Here is a 26,350-nt window from a genome sequence, read left to right on the forward strand (position 1 = left end):
TACTTCAGCAAGAAGGGTTTCGGAGCTACAGGCCCTAATGGCAATACCACCCTTTATTATTTTCCACAGAGACAGGGTTTCATTAAGGACCAACCCTACTTTTATGCCAAAGGTGGTATCTAGGGTTTCTCTAAATCAAGCCATTCATCTGCCTCCTTTCTTCCCCAATCCTGAGAATAAGGGGGAAAGACTGTTGCATACCTTGGACATTCACAGACAACTTCGATACTACCTGGACAGAACCAAGGCCAGTAGGAAGTCTGAACAACTTTTTGTAGCTTACGCCCCTGCAGTCCAAGGAAAAGCAATTTCAAAACAGACTATTTCTAAATGGATTGGGCATTGCATCAGATTCTGTTATTCCTTTCATGGAAAGACTGTTCCAGCCAATGTCAGACCACATTCCACTAGAGCTACAGCCACCTCTACAGCATTCTTAAGAAGGGTGCCTACCAAGGACATTCTAGAAGCTGCTACATGGAGCTCCGTGCATACATTCTCCAAACACTACAATCTCCCTCTATACTCCAGATCCAGAGCAGGCTTTGCTTGGCAGTCCTGCAGGGTTTGATTGCCACACCATCTTTTTCCTAGAGCCTTCCACCTCCCCCAGCTAAGCTATGGTATTCTACCCACATGTTATGACTGCAGTTGCATTCTTGAAGGACATAGTACAGTTTTGTACCTACCATAAATGTAGATGTCCGATAGACATGCAACTGCAGTCGGATTTTCCCTCCCTCCATACCCCTCTATGCCTAGGGTCCACTCCTATCCCTGTTTCTCTTAGCTGGGGATATCTATTATGGTGTATTTGTTTTATTGCTCATTTATTTGTTTGGAATCCTGTTTTTGTCTTCCAATTTGATTACAGCCTTCCTTGGAGGGCACCTGACATCTGGGGCAAGAAACACTGAAGAAAATGGCGTCGGCTGATGCTTATGTACTCCAGCCGCTCTGACGTCGGAGAGAAATGCGACATCAGCCGACGTCGGACCCAGACTTTGGAATCCGGCCGACCGAGGGCTGCCTGAGGCAGGACAACCCACATGTTATGACTGCAGTTGCATGTCTATCGGACATCTACATTTATGGTAGGTACAAAACTGTACTATTTTGGCTCAGTTAGTCACGTGTATTGAATCCCATGTCTATCCAAGTTCAAATCTACAGATCATGCAAGCGGGGGCTTTCAGTGGTGAATGCACCTCATAAACCATACTCGAAGCAGTCCGTTTCAGTTACCCACTCCATTGTTAACAGCTGTCAGTAATGTATCTGCCAAAGGGTGGGAATGGGAGCATACCACTGAGCAAGACTGTGTTCATGCTTTCTGAATGTCCTCCAACTCCACTCTACATGCTAACATTTTAGATGTGAAGGCAGTTCTCCTCACCCTCCAAGAATTCCATGACGCCCCTCCCTGGGTTGTAAAAGTCACATACTTTCTTTGCTGTAGTTTGACATCAGAAGACCATGGGGAATACACTCCTCCTCTTGTGCTTAGAGGCTGTGTGAGTTGACCATTTGGTCATACTGCTTTCTGTTGATAAACTGTATTATTACAGGAGAAGCCATTTATGAAGCTGACTGAGTTGGTCGTTGTTTACTGATGCCACTTGAAGGGTCCATCATCCCTTTAGTGATTTGGGAGCTGTACTGGAAGAACAAGTTTAGCTACAATGTCTTTGCTTCCCCAACCATCACCAAATACAGCAATTACTTGTCCCTCCACTAGGAGGGTGCCGCCTGGAAGCTGTACAAAATGCCCATCTTTCACCCCACCCCATCATTTTGGTAAGGTTTGTCCAGAAAGACAAGCTTGAGAGGGCTTAAGTCATTCTCATAGCCTCTTACTGGACTTGATAGGTGTGATTCCTGATCCTTTTACCCCAGTTGCTGGAGAAGTCCCTAATCCTTCAAAAATAGTACCATCCTATTCAGCAGGCAACCTTCGCCCAGGTATTCATTCCTTCATGTTCACCACGTAAGCTCTCCAGTTCCAATAGTACTCAGTCGTTAACTCTTTTTCTTCTTGATCGGTTCAGTTTAATTCTTCTTTTCAGGAACTACACACTCAAGACATAAAGATATGGCTCTGTTTCTCTGCTTAGGCCACAAGTGGGAGATCGTATTCTTTGTCTTTCTCCATTCCAGTCCTCCAACGACTAGCTGTGTCAGATCTTTAGCTGAGCTGTTCCTTCATCAAGCTGCATCTTGAAGCCATTTTTAATTACCTTGATATTTTGAAGGTTTCGGCTCCTATTCTCTGGCATCATTAAAATTATGTAAGCCCTTTCTAAAGGGTATGTTGTTTGACATCCATAGTGGGAAAGAGAAAGCTTCATATAAAGAATGCAGTTTAAAAAAAGAACTTTGTTTCAGGAAAGCTTGCAGAGCTAAATCCCTCCTTACTTTGCAAGCTTTGACTAGTTATTTCTAGGTTCTACCAGCTTTTATATAGTCCTCCTGATAAATCTAGCTTAGCAGTATCAGCAAAAACTGAACAAGCATACGGTAAAACAGCTTTTTATTGACCATTACTGGCTTGATTTCATTTGCTGCCTAACCCCTGTTTAGCTTTGCCTTGCTCACAGACTACCATGCCATCCAACCTCTCCATCTTTATTTTGCATTATCAGATAGAGAATTCTCCTAGAGCTCTCAGCCATTCTGTGATCCTTCTTTTGTTGTCCTTAATTTTCCAACATCATGGAGACTTAGAATTTCTATTCACTGGAAAACTCCAGAACATATTCCTGTTTAAAATTAGGAGTACACCAAACAGGCATGCATTTATGTATCCATTAGCTGACCAAGTCAAATCGCTGTGCAGCTTTGGTTTCACATAAGCAATATTATTAGAATGTTCACAATCTTCTGTCATGCGACCATATGTCTTTACTGTGCGATTTCCTCTGACAACCTTATTTTTCACCACTCTATATTTCAATGCCTCTGATTCATTGGTGCTTGCTTTGCGTGTGCCCTTTATCAGCTTACATTTTTCTTGTGTTTGTACAATTCATGTCAACATGTATTATTGTTTGTAATGTATGGTAATGTGTACCTATAAGTTTTGCTATTTTTCATTGATAGCATTATCCATCTTTGTCGTTTCATTTCATAGTAACCCCTTTATTCTTTACAGGGTTGTGGGGATATCAAAACGTATTGTGGCAGTCAGTGGGCAAACAGTAATTTGTTCTGGACTGGCACTGGTGCCTGGTCTATCACTGAATGTCAGTCACATGCTACACGCACGTACTCTTGTGGGCAATTTGTAGAACACCAGTTTAACTACTGCATGTCTTTGGGAAGTGGGAGGAAACCAGATCACTCAAAAATGCACACCTGTATAGGGAAGACATGCATACTCTGAGAAGAAGGCACCTCAGCCAAGAACTGAACTGGATATAGAGCCTCTTGCTTTGAGACTTAAATACGATTCACTCATAGAAACGTTTTCTCTGGGACTGTACTGAACATAGGACTTCCCACACGGACATTCCTAATTAACAAACCTAAATGAAGAACAGAAACAAGATGAAGACTCATAAGAGCAGTGATGTGATTGTACATATGACAATCAGTGTTGTGTTAAGGAATGATATAAACATAGGCTCATAGGTGTGTACTAGGCTAATGGCCCTGGAGCCTTTACAAACCTAGCCTGTAGGATTAACCTGACATCGTGCCACCCGACCTTAGTTCCCAGTGCCTCTGTCGAGTAGAGCCACTGGAGTAATCCCCTGGGTGAATTTTCTATTTCCTATCCACTCATCAAGATTTCTCTTAGAGGGCCAGTGAGGTGCTCTGCTTGACATGTGTGGGAAGTCTATTCCATAGCATGGGGAGTCTCTGGTTTATGAACCTGTCCTCCAGCCCGTTCTTTTGATTGTGGTAATGAGTTTGAGGTCTCTGGAGTGTGTGGTGCGGAGGGATTGGGATTTCTTTAGATGTAGCATTTCTAACGGAGCTGGGTCAGACATGGCTTTGTAAGTCAAGCAGAGATCACCTCTAAGTCGGCGATATCAGACCGAGAATAGTTGGAGTTTTTTGAGTCTTTCCATATAGGACAAGTGTTTAAGGTCTAGAATCTTCTTTGTGAGGTACTTTTGTGGCCTCTCCAGTTGTTGCAGGTGTCTAGTGAGGTACATGCCAAATGGAGCATTGTACTCTATGATTGGCCTAATGAGGGAAGAGTAGAGGATGACAATGATCTCTTTCATCCTGTATGCAAAACTCTTACTAATGAGATGTGCCACATAGAAGGACTTCCTGACTACAGTGGCAATGTAGTGGTCAAAAGAGAGGTTGCTGTCAACCTGTGTTCCCTGATCTCTTATAACGCCTTCTGTGTTCAGTGGACTACCATCAATTTGGTAATTCATGGGAACTGGGTTTTTCCCAGTGGGGATGACTACACATTTTTTGACATTGAGCTTAAGGCCATGGTTCTGACACCAGTCGTTGGTCTCAGTGAGGCCTTTCTGTAGGATGTCAACATCACTTGGGGAGTTAATAATGGCTCCCAACTTGCAATTTTCTGCGAACTTTGTCAGCCAGAATCCCTTCGTGTTGGCCTGGACTTCTGAGAAGTAGATACCAAACAGGAGAGAGGACCCAGGACTGATCCCTGTGGGACTCAACTCGTGACTGGTCGTCAGTCTGACTTGGAGTCAGCTACTTTCACACTGTCGGTTCTGTCTGTGAGCCAGTTTGCAACCCACCTAGTGATGTAGGGGTTGATGTCTAACTTAGTGAGTTTTTCTATGATTCCTGAGTGGGGAATGGTATCAAAGGCCTTGGCCAGATCAAGGTAGGCTGTATGAACCACCTTGCCTTCATCCACAGCTCTGGTGACTGACTCAAAAGAAGTCGACCAAGTTGAGCATGCATGATCTACCCTTCACAAAACCAGACTATATGGGATCTAGAGTTTGGAGAATCCCTATATCCTCGTTTATCAGGTCCATGATGATGCGTTCCATAGCTTTGCATATCAGACTTGTCAGGCTAATGGGGCGATGGTTCCCAGGGTCTGTATTCGCTCCTCCTTTTTGGAGAGGGAGGACTATAGCCGTGCGCCATTCACTAGGGTCAAAGCCTGAGGTGAGTCTGTGATTGAATAAGGCACACAGGTGAAGTGCCAGTTCACTCTGTAGTTCATGTAAAACACAGCCAGGGATATTGTCAGGTCCCATAGAAGCTGTATTCTTGGCCTTGGACAGTGCTGTTTTAACCTGTGCAGCAGTAATACTGGATGCCTGGTAATCTATTGATATTGTGATTGGTCTTTTTTGGGGGGGGGGGGGTAAAATTGGCACTAAATTTGTTTGCCAGTATATTGGCAGTATCTGTTGGCTTGGTGTAAAAGGTACCATTGTTAAGTAGCTCAGAGCAAATCTGGGTATTGCCGTGGAGATTCTTTACATAACTATAGAAGGCCTTATGGTTGTCTTTACCATCTGCTTGAACTCTGTTTTCATAGCTAGTTTTCGAGGATTTGTTGAGGTTGATAAGGGAGTTTTTCCAGTCTTGGGATTTCACCTTATTCCGCATCAGTTTCCTCCTTCTGTTGTAGAGTTTGTTTATGGCAGGGGACCATCAGATTGGCTTCCTTGTTTTGGAGGAGAGCGTATTGGTTCTATTAGGTATGGTGAGACCCATGCATTTGTGTACATGTTCGTGATGTGCATTGGTGTATGATTCAACGGTCATGCAACTATTCTTCATTTGCATGGGTGCCATGAGGTTAGCCACCTCTGTTTTTAGGAGCACAAAGTTAGCTTTGGAGAAGTTTTTCATGGTGGTTACCTTTGCGAGGGGGGGGGGGGATTTCCAAGGTGATTAGTTTATGGTTGGATCTAACCAGAGAGGAGTTGACTGTTGGTGTAGAGCAACTGTTGCCCATGTTAGTAATGACCAGGTCAAGGATGTTGCTACCTCTAGTGTGGGTAAGAATGAGCTGGTCCAGGGCATTGGAATTAATGAATTCCAGGAAACGTTGGGCTAGTTTATTGGTACATGAGTAATTTTCTCAGTTAATGGCGGGGTAGTTGAAGTTGCCCAGTATGAGAGTGTTAGGTTAGATCCTAATATTCTCCAGGGTGCTTAGGAACGTGGAGTGTGAGTCTTGGGACATGGTTGGGGACCTATAACAGGCTACAACCTGAATCACTGTCTTACCCAATGTTAGATGCACTTGAAGTATCTCTGATGCGTTATGTTGGGCTACCAGTCTGGAGGTGTGCGCATCCTTTATGAATATTTTTATTTAACATTTGTTAGCCGGGAAAGTCCGACTTGGAACAAAGCCAATTTTCAGCGGAGGCCCGGGGAGAACTGCTCCAGATGCATGTCTTTGAAATGACCTTGAAATGATATGGAAACGCCACTGCCTTTGGAGCTTCGGTCCAAGTTCTCGGGCCGAAAGGTGTGGAATGAGTTATAGCTTGGTAGTGCAGGGGTGCTTTCTGCTGCCTTGAACCAGGTCTCTGTTACAGCACAAATGTCGATGTTCTGCATTTTAAGGCGTACTTCGATCGAGTGCATTTTGAGATTTAGACTTCTATTGTTGAGCAGCATGACCCTCAGATTGCATTTGTTTGTAGGTGTTACATTGGTAATTTGGTCTTTGGAGCACCACCTAAAAAAGGCACTATAGGGGTGGCAAGAGCCTTGGCCAGTTTCCGGAAGCCCAGGGGTGACAGATGCAGGCCATCTCTGGCAAAGCATCGAGGTCTGTCAATCATGCCATCCCAGGCAGACAGATACTGGATCCCCCCTTAGAATGACACCAGAAACTTAGCCAATTGTTGAAATCTATCATTTTCTGCTTGTACTGTGGTATCATTCTCGGTGATGATAGAATGCTGCTTAGGACCAGGTTCATACCCGCCTGGGCTACATAATCCGAGTGCTCCTCCATGTCACTTTTCATGTAGTCCAGGGAGGTACATCTCAAGTCATTCACACCCACATGTACAATGACAGAGTCATATTTGTAGCAGTTGTTGAGGGACCTGAGTACGTGCGTTATGTGGTGGATCCTGGCACCCAACAGGCAACTGACTGTTACTTTCTCCTTATTCAACCAAGTGAGTGGGACATCAGTGTGCCACACTATCTAGTCACCTACAACTAGTGTGCTGGGCATGCTGTTTTGTAGGGGCTCTGGTTGAGTGGCACACTGTTTAGGAGTGTTGTGTGTCTTCTGATTAGTGTTGTGGTGGTAGAGTGCATTTCTGCCTTTGAGGTCTCTGCTATTTGGGTAGATTTTTATTGAGAGCCTCCGCGAAGATGTGTATGTGCTTTGTGTTTTTATGTGAAGTCTGTGCTGGTGTGTGTTCTGGAGGGTTTTGTGTTCCATGTGGTGTGGTGCACGTTTTGACCTTCTCCTCTTGAGCTATTCTGGTCTTGGCTGGAGCGTGTGTGATTTCCAATTTGGATATACAAGTGCATCTCTCAAGTCTGAGTGTTGGGATGTAAGAGAAAAGGGTCGACGGTGTACATGAGGCAGTTGCTCCATTGCCTCAGGATGCCCAAGTTCACCAGGTTAATAGAAGGCACAGGGAACTGAACTTTAGACATGCCTGGAGAGGTGAACATTATTAATAAGTACTGGAGCTGTTTCCTTGTAAGAACATTTAGTGCTGGTAGCACTTTTGTGTGCTACAATAATTGCTGCAAGAAGTCTGGTATGGTAAAGTGCTAGACTAATAAGATAGTAAAAGTGCAGGAGAGGAGAGAACTAGCATATCTAAGGGAAAAATTGAAGAGCAGACTTTGGCACCTCTCCGAAGCTTACAAACATTCCTGGGTAGAGTAATCTGTATCTGGACTAGACTAGTTACAGGAAAGGTAGGAAACAAGTGCAAATGCGGGCTTTTAAACCAGAAAGTTGAAAGAGATGAAACAACTTCAAAACGGCCAATAAACTACAATTTCCGGTCCAGAAACAATTCCTCTTGTGGTGGATAGGCTACCTAGTGCTTACCACTCCCACTGACAAGCTAGAAGGCTTCCCTCTGACACAGAAAGGCTTGGGGGGGGGGGCTCAGAAGGTTACAAACAGTCCTAGATACAGCAAATCTGTATTTGGACTAGACTAGTTACAGGAAAGGCAGGAAACAAGCTTAGAATTTTTTTTTTCAGAAAAGCAGCTAAAACAGTACTAAAAAAAATCAAGTGCAGTGCAAGCTAGCACACTTGAGTGTGTAGCAATATTAAAGCAAATACAGTTTAAATAAATGTAATTTATTCAAATTGTATTCTGAACTGAATTCACAAAAATGAAGTAGCAGCCATATAACCAGTAACTATATACCAATATCATATGGTAGTGAGCATCACAGGTAAATTAGTAATTTTGAGCTTTATGTTAGAGAGCAGGTAGATGAGGGTGGATTGGATTGAGGAATTACGTTGATACCAGAGTTGCATATTTATTTGTTGTGATGGTGGGCAATTAGTAAGGACATTGATGCGTTGTTGTATGTAAACTTGCTATTTTTGAAGGGAGCTTTTTCCATAGTTTCCAATGCAAACTGGAAATTGGATTTAGAAATTGTAATGAGACATCATGTTTTTTTTTCATAAGGTTCCAAGGTGGGGAGCTCTGTCTCCAGGTGATTGTACCAAGTAATGAGGGCAGTTGGGTTTTGCAGGATTTTGTGAGCTAAGAAAAGTTGGATAATGGCAAAGCAGTAATTGAATTCAAGCCAGCCACGGTTGTGTAGAGTGCTGGTGATGAGCCTGACTGGAGACTTGTGGCAACTCTGGTTATTCATTCATAAGCTTGTTCCAGTTTTCACTACAATAAAGAGATCAAGTCAGTCAGTGGATGAGAAAACTACACTAGTGATAGAAGTAGATGCAGTCTAGCTGTGTAGCTATCTTAGACTCATCAATGAGGAACTGTCTTACCCTGTATGGTTTACCTAATGGATAACTGTTTTTATTACTGCAATTCTTTATGTAAAGGTCAGATCTCCATTACTGAGGATAATTTCAAGATGTTTTGTAGACTGTGCTACTTGTGTTTTTGTTGAGTCAGGTGCAGTACTAGACAATAAGCCTTTTGTCAGGAGGTGAAGCATACCTGATAATGGCAGCATTCAATTTACAGGGAACCAAAGAAGACAGTTTATGGTAGAAGAGCATAGATTGTTTTAGAGGCAGTCTGATGAAAGCCTTGCTGCTTAGGCACACCTGGAGGGAGTAAAAAGATACTTGAAGTTTGGAGCAGAATGACTTACTAGGTGGAATCATCTGGTATACTGAATAAGTTTAGCAGCCATGAATGTGGTGGTTCATACTAATTACACAGAGATTAAAAGAAGTGGGCTAAGTACAAGAGCATTGAGAGAGGCTAGTGTTCACCCAGAGGTATGATGACATTGTACTGCTTCATGTTATTGCTTTTAGGTGATTAGAAAAACCATCTGAAAGCACCAAGAAAAACTTCTTTTTAAAGCTTTGTAACAGTTTCAGGGAGCAATACAGTACCATGTTCTCTTGCAGGATAGTAGGAAGGATCTTTTCCTGGGCACATCACTACATCGGGCTGATATATGCAAGGAAACTTTTATTTGGTGGAGTCATCCAGAGCTGCGTCCTTGTGTCTCTTTAATCATGGAATTTATCAGCTGTTACACACCAGAAAATTCATAGTCCAGAAGAGTCTCTAAAAATCAAATGTACTGTAACATTTCTTACAATAGTATATGACCAGCTTAGCCTTGGAAGATTCTGATGTCTTACTTCAAACATCCCATTGCAGTTGCTTTAACATTGTCCTTGGTCACCCTTTGCTGTCTAATGCAGCTTTTCCTAAAATGCTTGATTCTCCATCCTCACTTGAATATACCCATTTTGGCCCCCACACAACATTCTTGTGCTGTAGATAAAGACATGTCCCCAGCTGTTCATTTTATGAATCACTGTTTCTGTAATGCTAATTAGTGGGACTTTGCAACAGAAGGCATGATGTCTGGCCCACTTTTTAGAGCTTAGGCCCTTCCCCTCCTGTCCTGGCTGATGTACATGTTCCTAAGTTATCAACACTTTCCTGGTGTAAAACAGACTTCTGCCCCTGCCATGATTATTTTTTTTTTCGACATAGTACAGTTCTCGAGATTTGTCTGTATAGCATTGGCAGTCCAGAATTTAAGCCTGTTCCAAAGTTGGCAGGTAAATCCCACAGTGAGTAACATCACTATTTACAGATAAAATGAGATGTTTATTACTTGGGATGATGGATATATGTTTACGGCATAAAGTATACATGTGACAGGAAAATTCTAGATAAAGACCATCACAACCATTTTTTTTTTTTCCATTTAGGATCAGAGCACATAATTGCTAGTTGAAATATTTGTTTTGGCTGGTTTTAGCAGGAAGACAGGCCAAAGAAGTGTTCCCGATGGACTCTATAGAACGGAGGAGGCTTGAGGCCTTGGCCCTTATGAACCCAATGGCTTCCAGTGATTATATGCTTGTAATGGATGCCTTGCTGAAGAAGAAGTAAAGTTTTGCTGAGATGTATCTAAGAGAGAGAGAACAAAGGAAGATTGTGGGGGGGGGGGGGTTGATGCTTCATCTATGGAGTGTTTTCCTAGACTTTCAAATGCCAGGCCCAGAAAGGTGCTTTTGCCACCCAGGCCTAGATGAGCTATACTATCCAAGCCATCTGGCATTGCCCCTCAGGAGGTTGCTATCCTTTTGGAAGCTAACATTTCCTCTTAAGCCCAAAGCCACATACAGATAGTCTGGACACTTTTCTGGACTCTGAAGCCTAGTTTGCGATTACCAAAGTGAGAGGACTGAGGTCTCATGCGGTCCACAGTTGTTAGTTGGAGGTCAAAGGCACCCATTCATGGACCCAGACCTGTGAGATATATCCATCCTCTAAAAGGACTCCCACTTCCAAGTATAAGATGTCTGCATGATGAGATTCCTTGCTGCTGCCTGTACCCTAGCCAGCAGGCGAGTTGCTTTCAACTCTGTCTTCCCAGGTTTCCCAAAGGATTTTCTTTGGTTGACTTGGGACTTGTGCTTTTTATTCAGTGCCTGCAGTCGTCATTAGACCAGTTGTCATGGTTGCACATCCTCTCCAGGAAAAGGAAGAGTGAGCCTTTTCCCACTAAGGAGTTAGATTCTGATTCTGTGGAGGAAGACCAGAGCTATACTTCTCAGATGTCTTCTTGTCTTGGATTTGACATAGACACCAAAGACACCATGTCCTCTGCTTCTCCAGCAGATGCTGTCTCATTTAGGGATTCCTTATATACATTTAAATATAATTTTAAGTGTGATAGCAAGGTTGCTTCAGTAGTGTAAGAAGATAAAGCCTTAACAATGATCCTGTTGATCCATGTTCAATTAGTGGCTTGGGTGACCAACTGAATGGCAGGGAGGAATGGAGGCATGTCCATTCAGGGGAGAAGGTGGCTGAGTGTGTGTCCCTCATGACATCCCTGACAAGAGGCTGGGAATTGGATAGGGAAGACGCAATATAAGGGCAATTAGGGTGGAAACATGGCTAAGCTGCAGAGAAGGTGAGGGGCAGGACATGACATGGACCCATTGCACTCCCTCCCTTTGACGTGACCACACCGATGGGGAAACCAAGTTAGTCCTTAAAAGAATTCCCACTGGCAAATTATGAACTTGCTTAATACCACACATTAAGCAAATGAGGACTAAGGGAATCAAGCCGGGAAGTAGCTTGTTAACTGCTCATAACCTTAATCCTGTGTGCTAACCCAGTTTAGTCATATGGCTGAAGTCAAGTCACAAATGTTTCTCTTGACATCAGCTTGCACTTGCATTTTTTAGTGTTACTCATGTGAATTACTACATGAACAGTGACCCAACATCTGTATAGAGTGTAATGAATTATCATCATCATCATCATTGAATGCTGTACAGATATTGACTAGATGTCTGCATACACTTCTGCTCCCCTGTTCAGTCCCAACTGAACAGTTGTTTGCCCACATTTTAGTTTCTCAGTTGTTGCTTTGAATTATTGTAGAGATATACTGCTTTGGAGATTTGGTATATAGTGTTTCAGACAGAGATTCACTGCTTGCTTCATCCTCTCAGCAAACTGGTAACAGCCTGCCTGTGTGTCACACATGCTCACCTTTATAATAGTGCATTATTACCTGTATCCATTGTTCTAGGACTGGTGTGCAGCCTGTAATGTTAATATATTAAGTCCCTGTACCTTTTTATGGGTTGAATTCCATCTCAAGACGTTGGCTCTGGTTGGATATGAAAGGTATGCTATCCACATGCCAAGCTCAAGTTTATTTTATCATTACTGTGGGAAAATTGCCAAGTTATGATGGCATACAGTTATACCTTCAAGGATTAGTGGCATGCAGGTTACTTCTTGGGCCTGTTTCCCACTTGTATTGTCAAACATTGTAGATTCTTAAAGTTGGATTTTTTTATTTCAATGTATTTTTGGTGTATTTATGGTGTATGGTTGTTTTGGCTGTACAGTCAAGTTTTTTTTTCTTTCAGAATTATTGAGCCCCTAACATCTCGATGTTCCAAGTTCCGATTTAAACCATTATTAGACAAAATACAGGAACAGCGAATGCTTGAAATTTGTGAGAAGGAAAATGTAAAATACAACAATGAGGTTAGTTTCTTGCTTTTTCAGTATTAAAACTAAAACTAAAAAATATCTAACTAATGATGTTATAATTGATATGCTTTTAATAAAAAAATGCTTTTCAAGTTAAAAAAATAAAAACTGTTTCATCATGTAGATACCTTTGATGTTTGTTGTACATCTGACATTAAAACTTTTGGGTAAATGTGGGCAGATGATCATAAATCTGCATTCATGTGTACATATATCCATTAGAGGAGAAACTGTAGGTTGTGGGAGTTGGTTAGCAACAGTCTAGTGATATAGTTGAAGAACAAACAGTCACAAAGTGAACCAATGATGAAGTGGAGCCAACAGCAAAAGCATAAATCACCAAAAACAAAAGAAGGTTCCACAGTGTTGCACCAATGTTCTTTTAATAAAAAAACAAAGCTTTCACACATAAGTCCTCCTTCAGTGTTAATAAAATCCCTATACAGATAACATATCCTTTATACATAAAAGTTAATCATCACATGACACAGCCTACTTATCACAAATAAAACTTAATCAAGCCATTAAGATCAGCAATTGATCAACCTTTTCACTGAAAAATCGTAAAGGAATAATGTAGTAGTGTAAATGCATATAAAACTGAGCAGCAATAATATTTCTCATCCATGTAAATAAATTCTAATACATAATATACCATATACAAAAATATAAAAAATATATATATGTATGTATATATATATATATATATATATATATATATATATATATATATATATATATATGTATGTATGGTATAACATGTAAATATATACATTAATCACTTTATTTGTTGTTGTTTCTTCTTTAAAATGGGTTTAATGGTAGTTTGCTTATTCAAACCAGGGTGTTTGTCAGCCTGCAAGCGAATAATCCATTCATATTCTCTGTTATCTAGCCTATTTACCAAGTCCCCATGCCTAATATTAGCAGTCAAAATGTCTATTACACAAAAAGAAAAGTAGTGTGATACATCCGTCTCTTGTATATGTTGGGCTAGAGAATTTAACACTTTCCTTCTAACCTCTGATTTATGTTCCGTTATCCTATCTTTCAACCTCCTGGTTGACTTGCCAACATAAAAACATGAGCATTGCTGGCATAATGCTAAATACACCACATTATAGGTATTACATGTGGCTGTACAATATATATCAAATTTCCTACCACTAGTAGGATGTATGAATTCAGTCATTGTAATTATAGTAACACAGCATGCACAACTGTAGCAAGGATAAGTCCCTTTCTTATTATATTGTGTATGTTCTATTCTGTTTAAGTCAAAGTCCTTAGCAAAGACGTTTATTTATGCTATTACAATTTCTGTAAGTGAAATATGGCCTATCTGGAATCCATTTCCCATAGCCTGGTAGGGCCTTCAAGATGTACCAATTGTTTCTAATGACTTGTTCTATACTTCTGCTTGTTGTACTTTAAGTCATTAGGTATCTCAAATTATTATCAGATCTTAATTGTGTAGATGTAGCACTATCTGGCTCAGAAAAGTAGGGTTTTGCTTTTCCTTGTCTCATAGATAGAACCTCATTTTTAACCATTTCCAGTTCATCTATGTTATATCCTCTCTCCAAAAATTAATTTGTCATATCGTGCATCTGTTCAAGGCAGATGGCATCTTTGGTATTCAGCTTACTGATACGTAAATATTGTCCTTTAGGTATACCCTTGAAAACATGCTTAGCGTGCATACATGTCTTATGCAGATATTTGTTAGCTTATGTGTCCTTCTTATAAATACTAGTGTCTCCTTCTGTGGATCTGTTTGTTGGTAGCCAGTATAGCCCTTTTCTAGAAAGGCCAGAATCGCCTTCAGGTTTCTCTATGAGGTCGACCAGAAGCCTGTCTGAACAAGATGTGTTGCAGCTTGTCGACCAGTTGCTTGTGGGCAGGGGTCTCTCTCAACTGTCTAAAGCTACGTTCCCTCTTTCAGGTGACCGTATTTCTCCACAGACTCCAACATACACTCCTCCTTCGACTTCCATGCAGGCATCAAAGTCCCTTCCTCAAACAGCTGCTTCCATCCCTCCGACCCCAATAGTGGACCTCACTTTGGAGCCGGAGTCGTCCTTCTGGCCCTCGGTGCACTGGGCATCGGGCTTTCACAAGCTAGTGACTGTGCCGTGGGGGGGGGGGGCATTCTTGGTTCCACGCCGATTTTTTTTTTTCTATGGCACCATCCAGGAATCCTCCCTCCCTCATGCTCCACAGCCCTCTTGAGACTCCTGGTTTGGATGTTGGCTCGTTGGAGTGGGGTGTGATCCTGGTTCCAAGGTTGTCTTGCTCGGTTCCGGGCTCCCATCCCTCTTTGGGCAGTCTGGTCTTCCAGTCCATGGAGAGGGGGCTTGCCTCCGCTGGCAGCCCCCCCCCCCATGTTGGAGTCCTCTTCCCACCTCTCTGCCGCAAGTGTTGCAAGCCACAACCACTGGACACCGGGCACAAGGGCCTCAGGTTTCTCCCCCTCAGGAGACCCCCTCTTTGCAATCTTCCCCAGAGCTTCCCACTGAGGAAGTACCTCGCAAGGTTTCATGCAAGAGGAAACACATGGACTCCACTGAGGAGTCTTTGACTGAAGATATGGACTTTGATGATGGGATAGGGTCCCCACGGTCACTCTGATGAGGTGTCCTTTGGTGACATCCTCAAGATCCTAAGAGGGGTGACTGGAAGTCCTCCAATCCTTCCTCAGAGGAATCCATATTCCTGCTGGCCTTTTGTGCCCAGCATCCAACCCTCCTAGGTTACCCCGCCGGCCAATGAGCCTGTCCAGTTCATCGTCCAACTTGCATGGAAGGCTGCTGACGCCCTGGAAGCTATACCATGGAGGCCTGCCCCCCGCTGATCATCCCCATTCGTCAGAATGTCTTCCAGTAGATGACATGGTGGTGGCAGCTGCAACCAAGAAAGACTTGGCAGAAGAGAACCAGACTGTCCATCCGCCCAACAAGGAGTCCTGGGCGATAGACTTGGAAGCATATGTTTGCTTCATCGACCTTCGCCGTAAGGTCCTTGAACTACTTGGCACACTTTACAAGGCTCCAGAGGGATCTTATCAACCAACTCTCCGAAACCTTGGCAGGAGCTGTTTCTGATGAGGTCCATGACAACGTAGCTTCTCAGATAGCAACCCTGGAATGCATATCCAATTCTTCCATGCGCCTTATTTCACATGCTTCGGAAGGAGCGGCTAGAGCGGTAGGTGCAGGTATAGTCACGAGACATGCCTGGATGCGCCTTTGCGGACTCCTTTAAGGCTTCTTTTATGAACGCTCCCATCGAGGCTACTTCTTTATTTGTCCCTAAAGTTAAAGATACACCGGCAAGGTGTGAACAAGATGGCAAGACCCTATCTGCCATTGGTGTCCGACACTACACTCCTGAACTATTTACTCCAGAAATCAGAGGAGCGGGAAGATGTGGCACAGAAAATCACAGGTCTCTTTCCGTGATGCACGTGCTGAGTTCTCCCCTAGAGGCAGAGGGGGGAACTCCAATGGAAGACACCCCTTTCGGGGCAGAGGAGGTCCACGAAACCGGGGTTCCGGAGATTCTTTCTCTGGGCAACCCTACTAGCGCTCCTGAAGCGTTGCCCGACTGCTCACCTCCAGAAGCGGTCGGGAGTCATTTTTCCTTGTTCCTTACTGCCTGACTAAACATAACCACCGATTCTTGGGTACAACGGATAATATCCAGAGGCTATTGCATCCCCTTTCATCTCTGTCCAGCCTCATCCAGAGACTTACCCGATGTTCCACCCAGTCAAAGGGAAGCAGCAGCACACAAAATCTGAAAGCTGACACAAAAAAAGAGTCATCCAAACGGTTCCCCTGACCAGATAGGATCCGGTTTTTACTCAAGGTTCTTTTTGGTGCCAAAAAAGACAGGGGACTAGAGACCAGTTCTGGATCTTAGCACACTGAACAAATTTGTAAAAACAGAGAAACTCTGGATGGTCATGGTTCAGTCTATCCTTCCTCTTCTGGAAGAAGACAATTGGATGTGCTCCGTAGATCTTCGAGATGGGTATTACCATATAAAAATGGACAAGCTCTCAAGAAGATATCTCCGGTTCCACATAGGAGCCAGTCACTTCCAATTTCGAGCACTGCCCTTCAGTCTCTCTACAGCCCCCAGAGTGTTCACTAGATGCATGGCAGTGGTCATCTCTCACCTGTGACTTCAAGGATTCCAGGTGTTTCCATACCTAGATGACTGGCTCCTCACTGCCTCCGCCAAGCGTCTACTGGAAGAAGCGCTAGACTACACTCTTCTCACAGCACACCTGGGAATCGCTATAAAATGGGAGAAGTCCAACACGACCCCAGCACAGTCCTTAGACTTCATCGGGGTGCTGTTGGACACAAGGAATTGCACTGCATCTCTTCCGGATCACAGACTTCAAACAACAGGTTCAGCCACTACTCTGTCACTAGAAATCTTCTGCTTGGTCCATACTCCAACTCTTTGGGTCAGTGGCAGCCTCGATCACCATTGTTCCTCTGCCCAGATTCCACAGGAGACTTCTCCAGTGGTTGCTCCTCACTCAGTGGTACCCACTACAACACCCTTTGTCCTTTCAGATAAGTGTAACTCAGAGATGCAAGCAAGATTTGCTCTGGTGGATGTGTCGAAACCCCCAACAATGGTCTCACCCCTTCAGCCGAAAGCCACAATGACCACGGACACCTCCCTGATGGGGTGGAGGGGGCTATGTCAGGGAAACTCAGTCCAAGGCACCTGGTCAGAGACAGAGGCCCTTTTGCATATCAGTGTCCCGGAACTGAGGGCGGTGCTATTAGCGTTGCAAGCATTCCATTCCATCCTTCCGTCAGGGACTATTGCGATCCAATCAGACAACATATCAGTGGTCTGGTACATCAACAAGCAAGGGGGGGCACCAGATCTTATCTGTTATGCCAAGAGGCCTTGAGAATATGGCAATGGGCAATAGCTTCCAACTGCTTTCTAATTGCAACGCACATTCCCAGAAGCTCCAGTATGATAACAGACAAGTTGAGCAGGTGCATTCAACAATCTCACGAGTGGTCCTTCAACCCTGTGATAGCGGCAAGAATTTTCAACCGCTAGGGCAACCTATTCGCCTCCCCAACCAACTACAAGTGCAGCAACTATTTTGTCCTGATTCCCCCCTCGGGGACAGTCCTCGAGAGACGCTCTAGTCCACACTTGGCCCTCGGGTCTACTTTATGCTTATCCTCCTCTCCCCCTCATCTCCCAATTTCTGAAGAAAGCACAGCAGTTGGAAAGCAAAGTGATCCTCATTGCTCCATATTGGTCTCTGCAAGTTTGGTTCCCCTTCCTCTGGCCTCACCTGCTTGATCGACCTTGGATCCTCGATCTATCCTCAACGTTGATCTCCCATCTGCAGGGTCCGACTCACCCCAATCTAACAACCCTGAAGCTGACAGCTTGGTTTCTCCGCTTCCTATGATTGCCAGGCAGGATAACCTGTTGTCCCCATTGCGCAATAATCTTATCGCATCTCATAAATCGTCCACCAGACTAGTCTATCTCAGTAAATGGAAAAGGTTTTCATTATGGACAGTGAGTATACAATTAGACCCCTTGTCAACCCCAATTTTGGTGGTTTTAGATTACTTATCACATCTTTTCCAATCTGAGGTGTCAGCCTCCACTATTCGTGTTCGTTTAGCTGCCATTTCAAATTTCCACATTGGTTTTCAGGATTCTTCACTCATATCATGTCACGTAAGACTTTCTTGAAGGGTGTTCACCTAAAACATCCCTTTAGAGAACCAGTACAATTTTGGGATTTGGCATTGGTTCTACAAGCCCTAACAGCTCCCCCCTTTGAACCTGCGTCTTCATGTGATTCACAGTACCTCTCTTGGAAAACTTTGTTTTTGGTTGCAATCACATTGGCCAGATGTTTGTCAGAACTTCAAGCCTTCTGCATCAAACGTCCTTACCTTATTTTCCATAAGGATAGAGTATCACTGAGGACTAATTCTTCCTTTTTACCGAAAGTGGTGTCAGAGCAGTCTGTTGAACTCCCAGAACTTTTTCCTAATCATTCTAACAAAAGAGAGTATTACCTGAACTCCCTGGAAGTTCATAGGCAAATACGATTTTATCTGGACAGAACAAAATCTACCCGTAAATCAGACCAACTATTTCTGGCCTTTTCTGGACCAAGACTAGGTCATCCTGTCTGAAACATTACATTGGCGTCATGGTTGAGAAATTGCATTACTTTTATCTACAACAAAAACAATATCAGTTTGCCTCACAGAGTGAAAACACATTTTACAAGATCTATGGCAACTTCAGCGGCTTTCCATGCTAGGGCTTTCCTCAATGATATTTGCTCAGCTGCGACTTGGGCCAAACCTCATACTTTTATCCTTCATTACAAATTGGATTTGGCCTCCAGAGGCAGAGCTTCCTTTGGATCCATGGTGCTCAGGAATGTCCTTCCATGAGGGCCACCCAGGAATACAGGTAGCTGGAGACTCTGTCCCATCAGTAAGGAATGAACGAAGATTAACAGCATCAGATAAAGAAGTTATGTCTTACCATAACGTTCCATCTGTGTTGTTGATCTTCATTCATTTATTACTCCCCACCCTCCGTCCCCCTCCAACTCCTTTATTGTAAGTCTGTTATGACCAGAGGTAGCCTCTACTTTTGTCTATCAACTTGCAAACTCCATCTGAGGTAACAGGGAACAGAGCAGTCTGGGTAGAATCTTGGCTTGAGAGTTTTTGGCTGACACGAGCTTGGTATAAGGCCGGTTCGGTTCCGAGGACGGAACTGATAACCCATCAGTAATGAATGAACGAAGATCAACAACACAGATGGAACGTTATGGTAAGACATAACTTCTTTTTTTAGGAGTAAGGGACCAAAAAATTAAGTAAATATCTGAGTATTTTTTTAATGTTATATTTTAGGTGTAAAATGCTTCTTCCAACATGATTTACATATAGTACAGCAACTTTGAAACATTAGGCGAAGGAACTCTTTTACATTAAAAATACGGTAATTAAAAAAAAAAAAAAAGTAAGTAAAATAGAACAATTTTTGCAGACAGCCCATTCTCTAAGTGCAATAATGCCTTCCAGGGTGTGTGTGATTGTAGAAATAATGCTCTTCAGGGGTGTAGAGGCCCCTCTGCCTGTGGTGTCTGGGTTCAGAACACCCATGGGCGGATGTTCTTTCCACACACACTGTTGGTCATTATTGCTTGCAAAACACGTTCCATAGTTTTCTTCTTAACAATGTAAACATATTCTATGACTTTATTTCTTATACAGGATAAAATGAAAAACCACTGGAGCCACCACAACCGGTTAAAACTTTATTTAACACACACATAAGCGCTTTTGAGCATTAACTCTTCATCAGATCTAAAAAACAGTTAAAATCAACCATATTTAAGCAAATTGCAACCAATTAGAATCAATAGCAGAACATACGCCCCTTCAATAAAGGTTTTAAAGGCATAACCCAGGTGTATGGTTAGCTTGCAATTCAGCTATCCATCCTAACTCAGCTAATTCAGTACTAGGTACAATGTCACCCCCCCCCCCCAATTCTCACTTGTTGAATGTATAACACCATAAACTGAAATCTGTGCTCTTTATTTCAATATGTTGATATAGAGCATTACTTCTTAAACATAATCTGATGTCACTCATATGTTGCAATATATGTTTTAACATTTTGTTAGTCTTTCCAACATAGAATACCTGGCATGATATGCATTCAGCTGAATACACCACATTTTTATTTCTGCAATCTGCATGTAGTCTAAATATATACTCCCTGCCTGACACAGGGTGTATAAAGATGTTATTTTCTTTAATATATTGATATGCCTTGAATTTCTTACATTTAAAAGTTCCCAACTTCTTCTATGTGTTGTGGACTTGTTGGGAAGTATGTTCTTACATAAAATCTGTTTCAGATTTTGGCTGTTAGTATAAGCAAATCTGGGTTGGGGACCTACTAGTGCTTTCAGCTGGTCATCAGTATGTAAAATATTCTAGTTCTTTTTTATCACCTGGGATATGGCATCTATATCACTATTATAGTGTAAATAAAGTTAGCAAAGATGCTTGTGATAGATTACAAGGCTGAAAATGTCTTAGTTAATTAGCAGTGTATTTGAGCAGTTGTAGTAAAATGGTGCAAGATCATTAGCAGTGAGGATGAGGAAATAGCTCAATTTCCCCACTTTTGTACAACCTCTTAAGTTATTTATTAATAGTAGCAGGAGAGTGTGGGGGGTGAAGTTCTGCATGGATGTGTGCAGGGGTGCCTGCAGTCTTGCAGAATGGCTGAAGAAGTAACTGTACAGTCTGCAGAAAGCATTTTTTGCATGTAGCTGTGAAAAGGTAACCATTCTGGTTTTAAGTGTTACTAAGGTAGATAGGAAGTACAGGATTGCATTTTTGGTAAATATGCATGTTAATAAAAATGGGCTTTATTAATGTGCATCAGAAGGGCTAAGCATAAGGGTATATGTTTGCAGTTAGATTTGAAGAAGCTGGGGTAGATATGCTTTGCTTTATACGAAGCAAGAGTTTGTTCTAGTAGTTGGAGGTTCTTTGTGAGAGTTGCCTGTCATGCCAGTAAGTCCTTTTTATGTTACAATATAGACCTATCCCTTGATTTTGTCTGTTACATTAGGTTTGTGGATATGTAGGTCTGTCACAATTGGGTCGTTTACAGGTATTGATAACAACTTGGGAGTCTGTAGGAGACACAGAAGAGAGACGGGCGTTTTAGAAGCATTGAGGAACATAGGAGCTAACACCTCATTCAGCATTCATCTTTAGGCCATGTTCCTGGCACCAGGGGTTACTCTGGATTAGGCTGTTCTGGAGGATCTGAGTGTCTTCAGGTGAGTTGATGTTGGTTCCAAGCTTGTAGTCCTGCATGAATGTGATCAGCCAGAGGCCTTTAATGTCAAATCTGTTATCAGAGAATTAGATACCAAATGGATACTGCCCTGAAAGAGTCCTGAGATATACTATTGGTAGCAAGTCTTTTGGAGAATAGTGTGACATCAGCTGCAATAGAGTGGTATTTATTTTTGAGCCAACTGGTAACCCAGAGAGTTCCATAGGAATTTATATTTATGAGTTTGACGAGTTTTTATGATAATGCCAACATGGGATACAAGGTCAAAAGTCATAGCTAAAGTGAGGTAAGCTGTGCACACTTACCCTTATTTGGTGCTTCTCTGATGCTTTCATGCAAGTCAGCTAGGTTTTATTGAACATGATCTTCATTTTGCAAGGTCAGTTTTTTTAGGGTCTAGGGAATATAGTTTCTCCGTGTTCCTGTTTGAGGTCCATGGTGATATGTTCCATCATCTAGCAGATGATGTGTATGAGGCTCTTAGGGTTGTAGTTATCAGGGTTCATGATGGAACCATCTGCAGGTATTTGTCCGGCTTCCAGTATATATCCATCGGAGAGGTTATGGTTTATCAGTTTAAAGCATGAGGCTGATCACATTCATGCAGGTCTGATAGATGTTTTATACTGGCCGGGAAACAGTCTAGTGTATTATTTGGAGCCATGGAGTACTGCTTTTGGTCTTGGAGTGCACTTTTTAATGTCTGTTCAATGTTGATTATCAGAGTGGAGGGAGAATGGATTGGATACTTTGTATTGGGATGTTTTGATGCAGCACAAGGGAGAAGCTGGCTCTGAGTTTGTCTGCAAGGATGATAACTATGTATCCTCAATGTTTGATTAGATAATACCATAAGAGATGAGCTCAGTGCAGTGATTGGTATTGTTTCTGAGCATCTTTCCTTAATTAGCAAATGTATTGCAGTTATCTTTTGCTAGCATAACAATTTTTAGCAGATAATTAGTTCCATGGATTTAGTTTTGCTTCTGAGATTTTTGTTAAAACTTTTGAGATTGATTTTAATATTTTGAATTTTTGTTGGATTCTTAATGGTTCTGAGCTTTTGTTTTTTTTTTTGTAGTTCATTTCTGCTATAGGAGTTTTTCTAAACTTGGCATTGTATTTGTGTTGAGTAGGAACATGAGCCACTATGTAAGAGTTGAGATAGGGAGGTGTTGGCATTTTCATTCATTCCTCAACTGATGGGTTTCGGATCCAATTCAAATCTGACTTGACTGCTTCTACCAGATCCTGGGATCCAAACTCTCAAGCTCCTCCCTTTACCCATAATGCCATGCCTGCTTGATACCTGGATTGATTGATACCTCCGATCTCATTTACCACCTCATCCTTTTTACAGTAAATTTCCCTCTACACTAATTTTCCTTTGCAGTTAATACAGATAATTCTGTATTTAGGGTATTGTCTACCAGTGTTGGTAGTTTTTTTTTTCCTTAGAAAAAAAGAGTTCTTTGTTTAAAACTTTTTTTCTGTAGTCTTGCTTTCTTAGTTACACCATTATGGTTGATAAATGTACTGGCTTCAAAAAATGCATAACCTGTAGGCATAAAATATCTAACATCAGATGCCCACAGTGAATGTGTATCCTGCTTTGGCACTGCCTATTTAGATGCTGATTGCTCTATATGTGCTGGTTTCACTCCTAGGGCACTCAGACAGCAAAAACTTGTATTGAAGGGTCTTCTCACTTCCGCTTCTTATGCTTCAGCTGGGGTTCAAATCCCCCACAAAAAAAAAAAACTGACAAAAGGAAGCCCAACTCAGCTCCCAAGGAGATCTCTGGGTCCCACTTCCTTTTTGGCTCCTTCCTCAGGACCACCTATAGAAGTTTCAAAAAAGTCAAATCCGACCACTTCAGATTCCTCTGCTCCGAAATCCAAATAATCTCGAATTCGGTCACCTCTTACCATACAGAATCCGAAAACATCTCTACTTCCTTCACCTTTTTGCAAGATTCTCGAAACAAACATTCTAGACCTCCATCCATTACCTATTCTCTGAGGTCTTCTGGAAGTTTATCCAAGGCTAAAGTGGATAGGATGATGAGGAAATTCCTCAGAACTCAGACCCAGATTGGGGCAATCCCATCTCCATCTCCCATCAGATCCTTAAGTCTGCCTCTGATTACTTCCCCTTTGGTTTCTCCTCTTCCAATCTCACCGTCTGTTTCAGAGCCCTTGGGTCTGAGATCCCTGGGATGTCCTTATCAGACTTGAAGATGATTTTTTTCTTGTCTCCTGTCATTTCCTTGAATCGTTAGCCTCCGAGCCTTTTGGAGCTGGAGGATTCTTGGAGCTAAAGCATCAGTGCAAGATCCAGGGGACCAGAGTAGACTCCAAAGTTATCAGAGCCATCTCTGCCACTCGGAGCCTCGGAGCTGGACAGCTGAGGTCCTGCTACATCCTTTGGTAAAGTGCTTGCAGGGTTACAGGGGCCGGCGGTTTGGAAGTTGTTGGCTCAGGTCCCTCCAAAGCACTCTGCCTTCAAAATTGTGCAGAGTGCATGCTCTTTACTGAGAGAAAGGACATCCCTACCTCCTCAGATCAGTTTACCTCCTTTGGGACTTTTCTCTGACCCTTATTCTTCCATTTCACTGGGACAAGCCAGCATGTTCTAGTCTCCAGTCAGTCCCTAAAGACTCCCCAATCACTTCTGATACCTCATCAGACCACCCCACTGATGAGGTCCCTTGGAAGGGAACATGTAAAATGAGACACTTACATTCCCCTCAGAAATCTGTCAGATAGGAAACTGATTTTGATGTAGGGGAAGGGTACTCCAGATCTCCATCTGAAGACATCTCATTTGGAGACATTCTTAAGTTCTTAAAACAAAAAGGTGGTTGGTCTTCTGATACTCCTTCCCAAGAGGAGTCTGTGTTCCTGGATGCTTTCTGGTCTGGCCCAACTGTGTCTTGTGTGCCCCTCCCCTCGGCTGATGAAATTTTAGATCTCATTTCACAACAGGCTTGGAAGGAACTGGTTACTGTGTAGCCCAGCCCTAAGCATACAAATCGTTTAGCCTCTCCCATGGACAGGACACACTGGAGCAAAGGGGTCCTAGTTGATGCCATGATTGTGATGGTGGCCACTAGAAAAGGGCTTGAGGAGAAGAGCTGATGTTCTTCGTGTTTCACTGTTGCAGACCTAACATATGGGTTATCCGTCTCCCAGTAGACCTCAGTTGGCCCGAATACCAGAGTCCTCAGTATATGACGTCGGCTGTAAAACTGATGTCAGAACGTCAGGTATAAAGGGAGGTGGCCGACACTATTTCTCCAGTCTTTCTTGCTGCGGAACCCAAAGCAGATGCAATTCGCACTAGTGCAGGTCGGCCGTTTACCTTCTTTCTGCATTCCGACTACCAAGTTGAAGACGCCCTCAGAACCCCATTAGGGACCCTCTTTTCTTGCGTTAACAAATGTCAGATGAAGTTAATAACGGTCTTGCCTTTGGAAAACAGATTCCGCACCGTGATTTTCATTCCTGTTGTATAACTTTTGTCCCTTGAGCACGACGTTCGTAATTGTGATCTCTGTGCTTCCTTCAACCCCTGTACCATATGCCGTAGAGCTAAGATTTTATATAAGCATTTCAGAGTCTGGCCTACATTTGTCGGTATGGAGTTTTCTGGTCTCCCGACTTCAGATATACCTAGGAAACGCAAGGACAAGGACTGCGACAGGCCTAGGGTTAAAGCTGCTGATGACACGCTGGTGAAATTGGTCGTCGGCCCAGCGGTAGTTAGTGAGGCCCTTTCGCAGCCCCTACAGTCTGCAGATTTTCAGCCGCAGGCCGCTGTCAAGACCTTTGCGGAGTCCTCTATGCCGCAGGCTGCTATTTTTGTATTCAGACCCCCTCCGCCTGCCGCCACCTCAGATGGGTCCGCAGCTGTTATGCAGGCACCGGTTTCTGATGCCTCTTCTCTTCGGCATGAGACCAGAGCCAGACCCTCCAGAAGATTTTTCCTTTGTGGATACTTTGAATACTCTTAGGGAGCACTTTAAATGGGAAAGTCAGGATTTTCCTCAGTCTAAGAAGAGAACCCGGGAATTTTTGGATTTGCCACAGCATAAACCTCTGGCTATACCTCCTGTTTTGGAAGTTGTGGATGTTTTTATGGAAAATTCTTTAACTCCTAATTCTGTTTCTCCTGCTCCCAGAAAACCTGATAGGTATTATAGAGTTCATGATTCTCATCAATTTCTTTTTAAAAATCCTACTGCTGATCCTGATATTATTTCTTAAGGTCCCAAGGGTGTTAAGGCTACTATTGCTAAAATCCCTGTACTTTCTGATAAGGAGTCTAGGGCCTTGGACAGGTGGGGTAAAAAGGTCTATAACTGCAACTCTTGCCATTAGATCTGTGAATTGTCTCTTTCACATGCTTAAGTATCAGCAGCATACTTTGGAGGCTATTAAGGCTAAGCTTGGGGATGTTCCTTCCATGTCGGAGAACCAAAACTTACAAGATTTATTAAATTCTGCCACTCTGGTTAATAAGTAATTCACTTCATTGTGGTTTTGACACCTTGGAGGCTTCCTGCAGGGCAGCAGCCACTGGTTCTATTATTAGAAGGCATGATTGGCTTAGGGAGCAGCCTCTTTCTGAACCTGTAAAATCTAAATTGCTGGATGTTCATTTGCACAAAGACAACCTTTTTGGTAACGAGGCTGAGGAGGTACTGAAAAAGTTGGAGGATAAGGGGAAATCTATGCAAGCTGTAAAATATTTCCTTCA

The 26,350-nt window shown here is 42.8% G+C and overlaps 1 protein-coding gene across 1 annotated transcript in view; it reads left to right on the top strand.

The window, feature by feature from the left end:
- Nucleotides 1-26,350, top strand: part of RFC4 (replication factor C subunit 4) — a 1,279,614-nt gene that overhangs the window by 824,143 nt on the left and 429,121 nt on the right. Inside the window, exon 6 of the mRNA XM_044070726.1 lies at nucleotides 12,541-12,661. Within this exon, the coding sequence (XP_043926661.1) occupies nucleotides 12,541-12,661 (121 nt within the window). The remainder of the gene's footprint in view (nucleotides 1-12,540; nucleotides 12,662-26,350) is intronic.

The sequence above is a fragment of the Protopterus annectens genome, chromosome 4.part1 (assembly GCF_019279795.1).
Source record: "Protopterus annectens isolate FY-2018-M chromosome 4.part1, PAN1.0, whole genome shotgun sequence".
Lineage (NCBI taxonomy): Eukaryota > Metazoa > Chordata > Ceratodontiformes > Protopteridae > Protopterus > Protopterus annectens.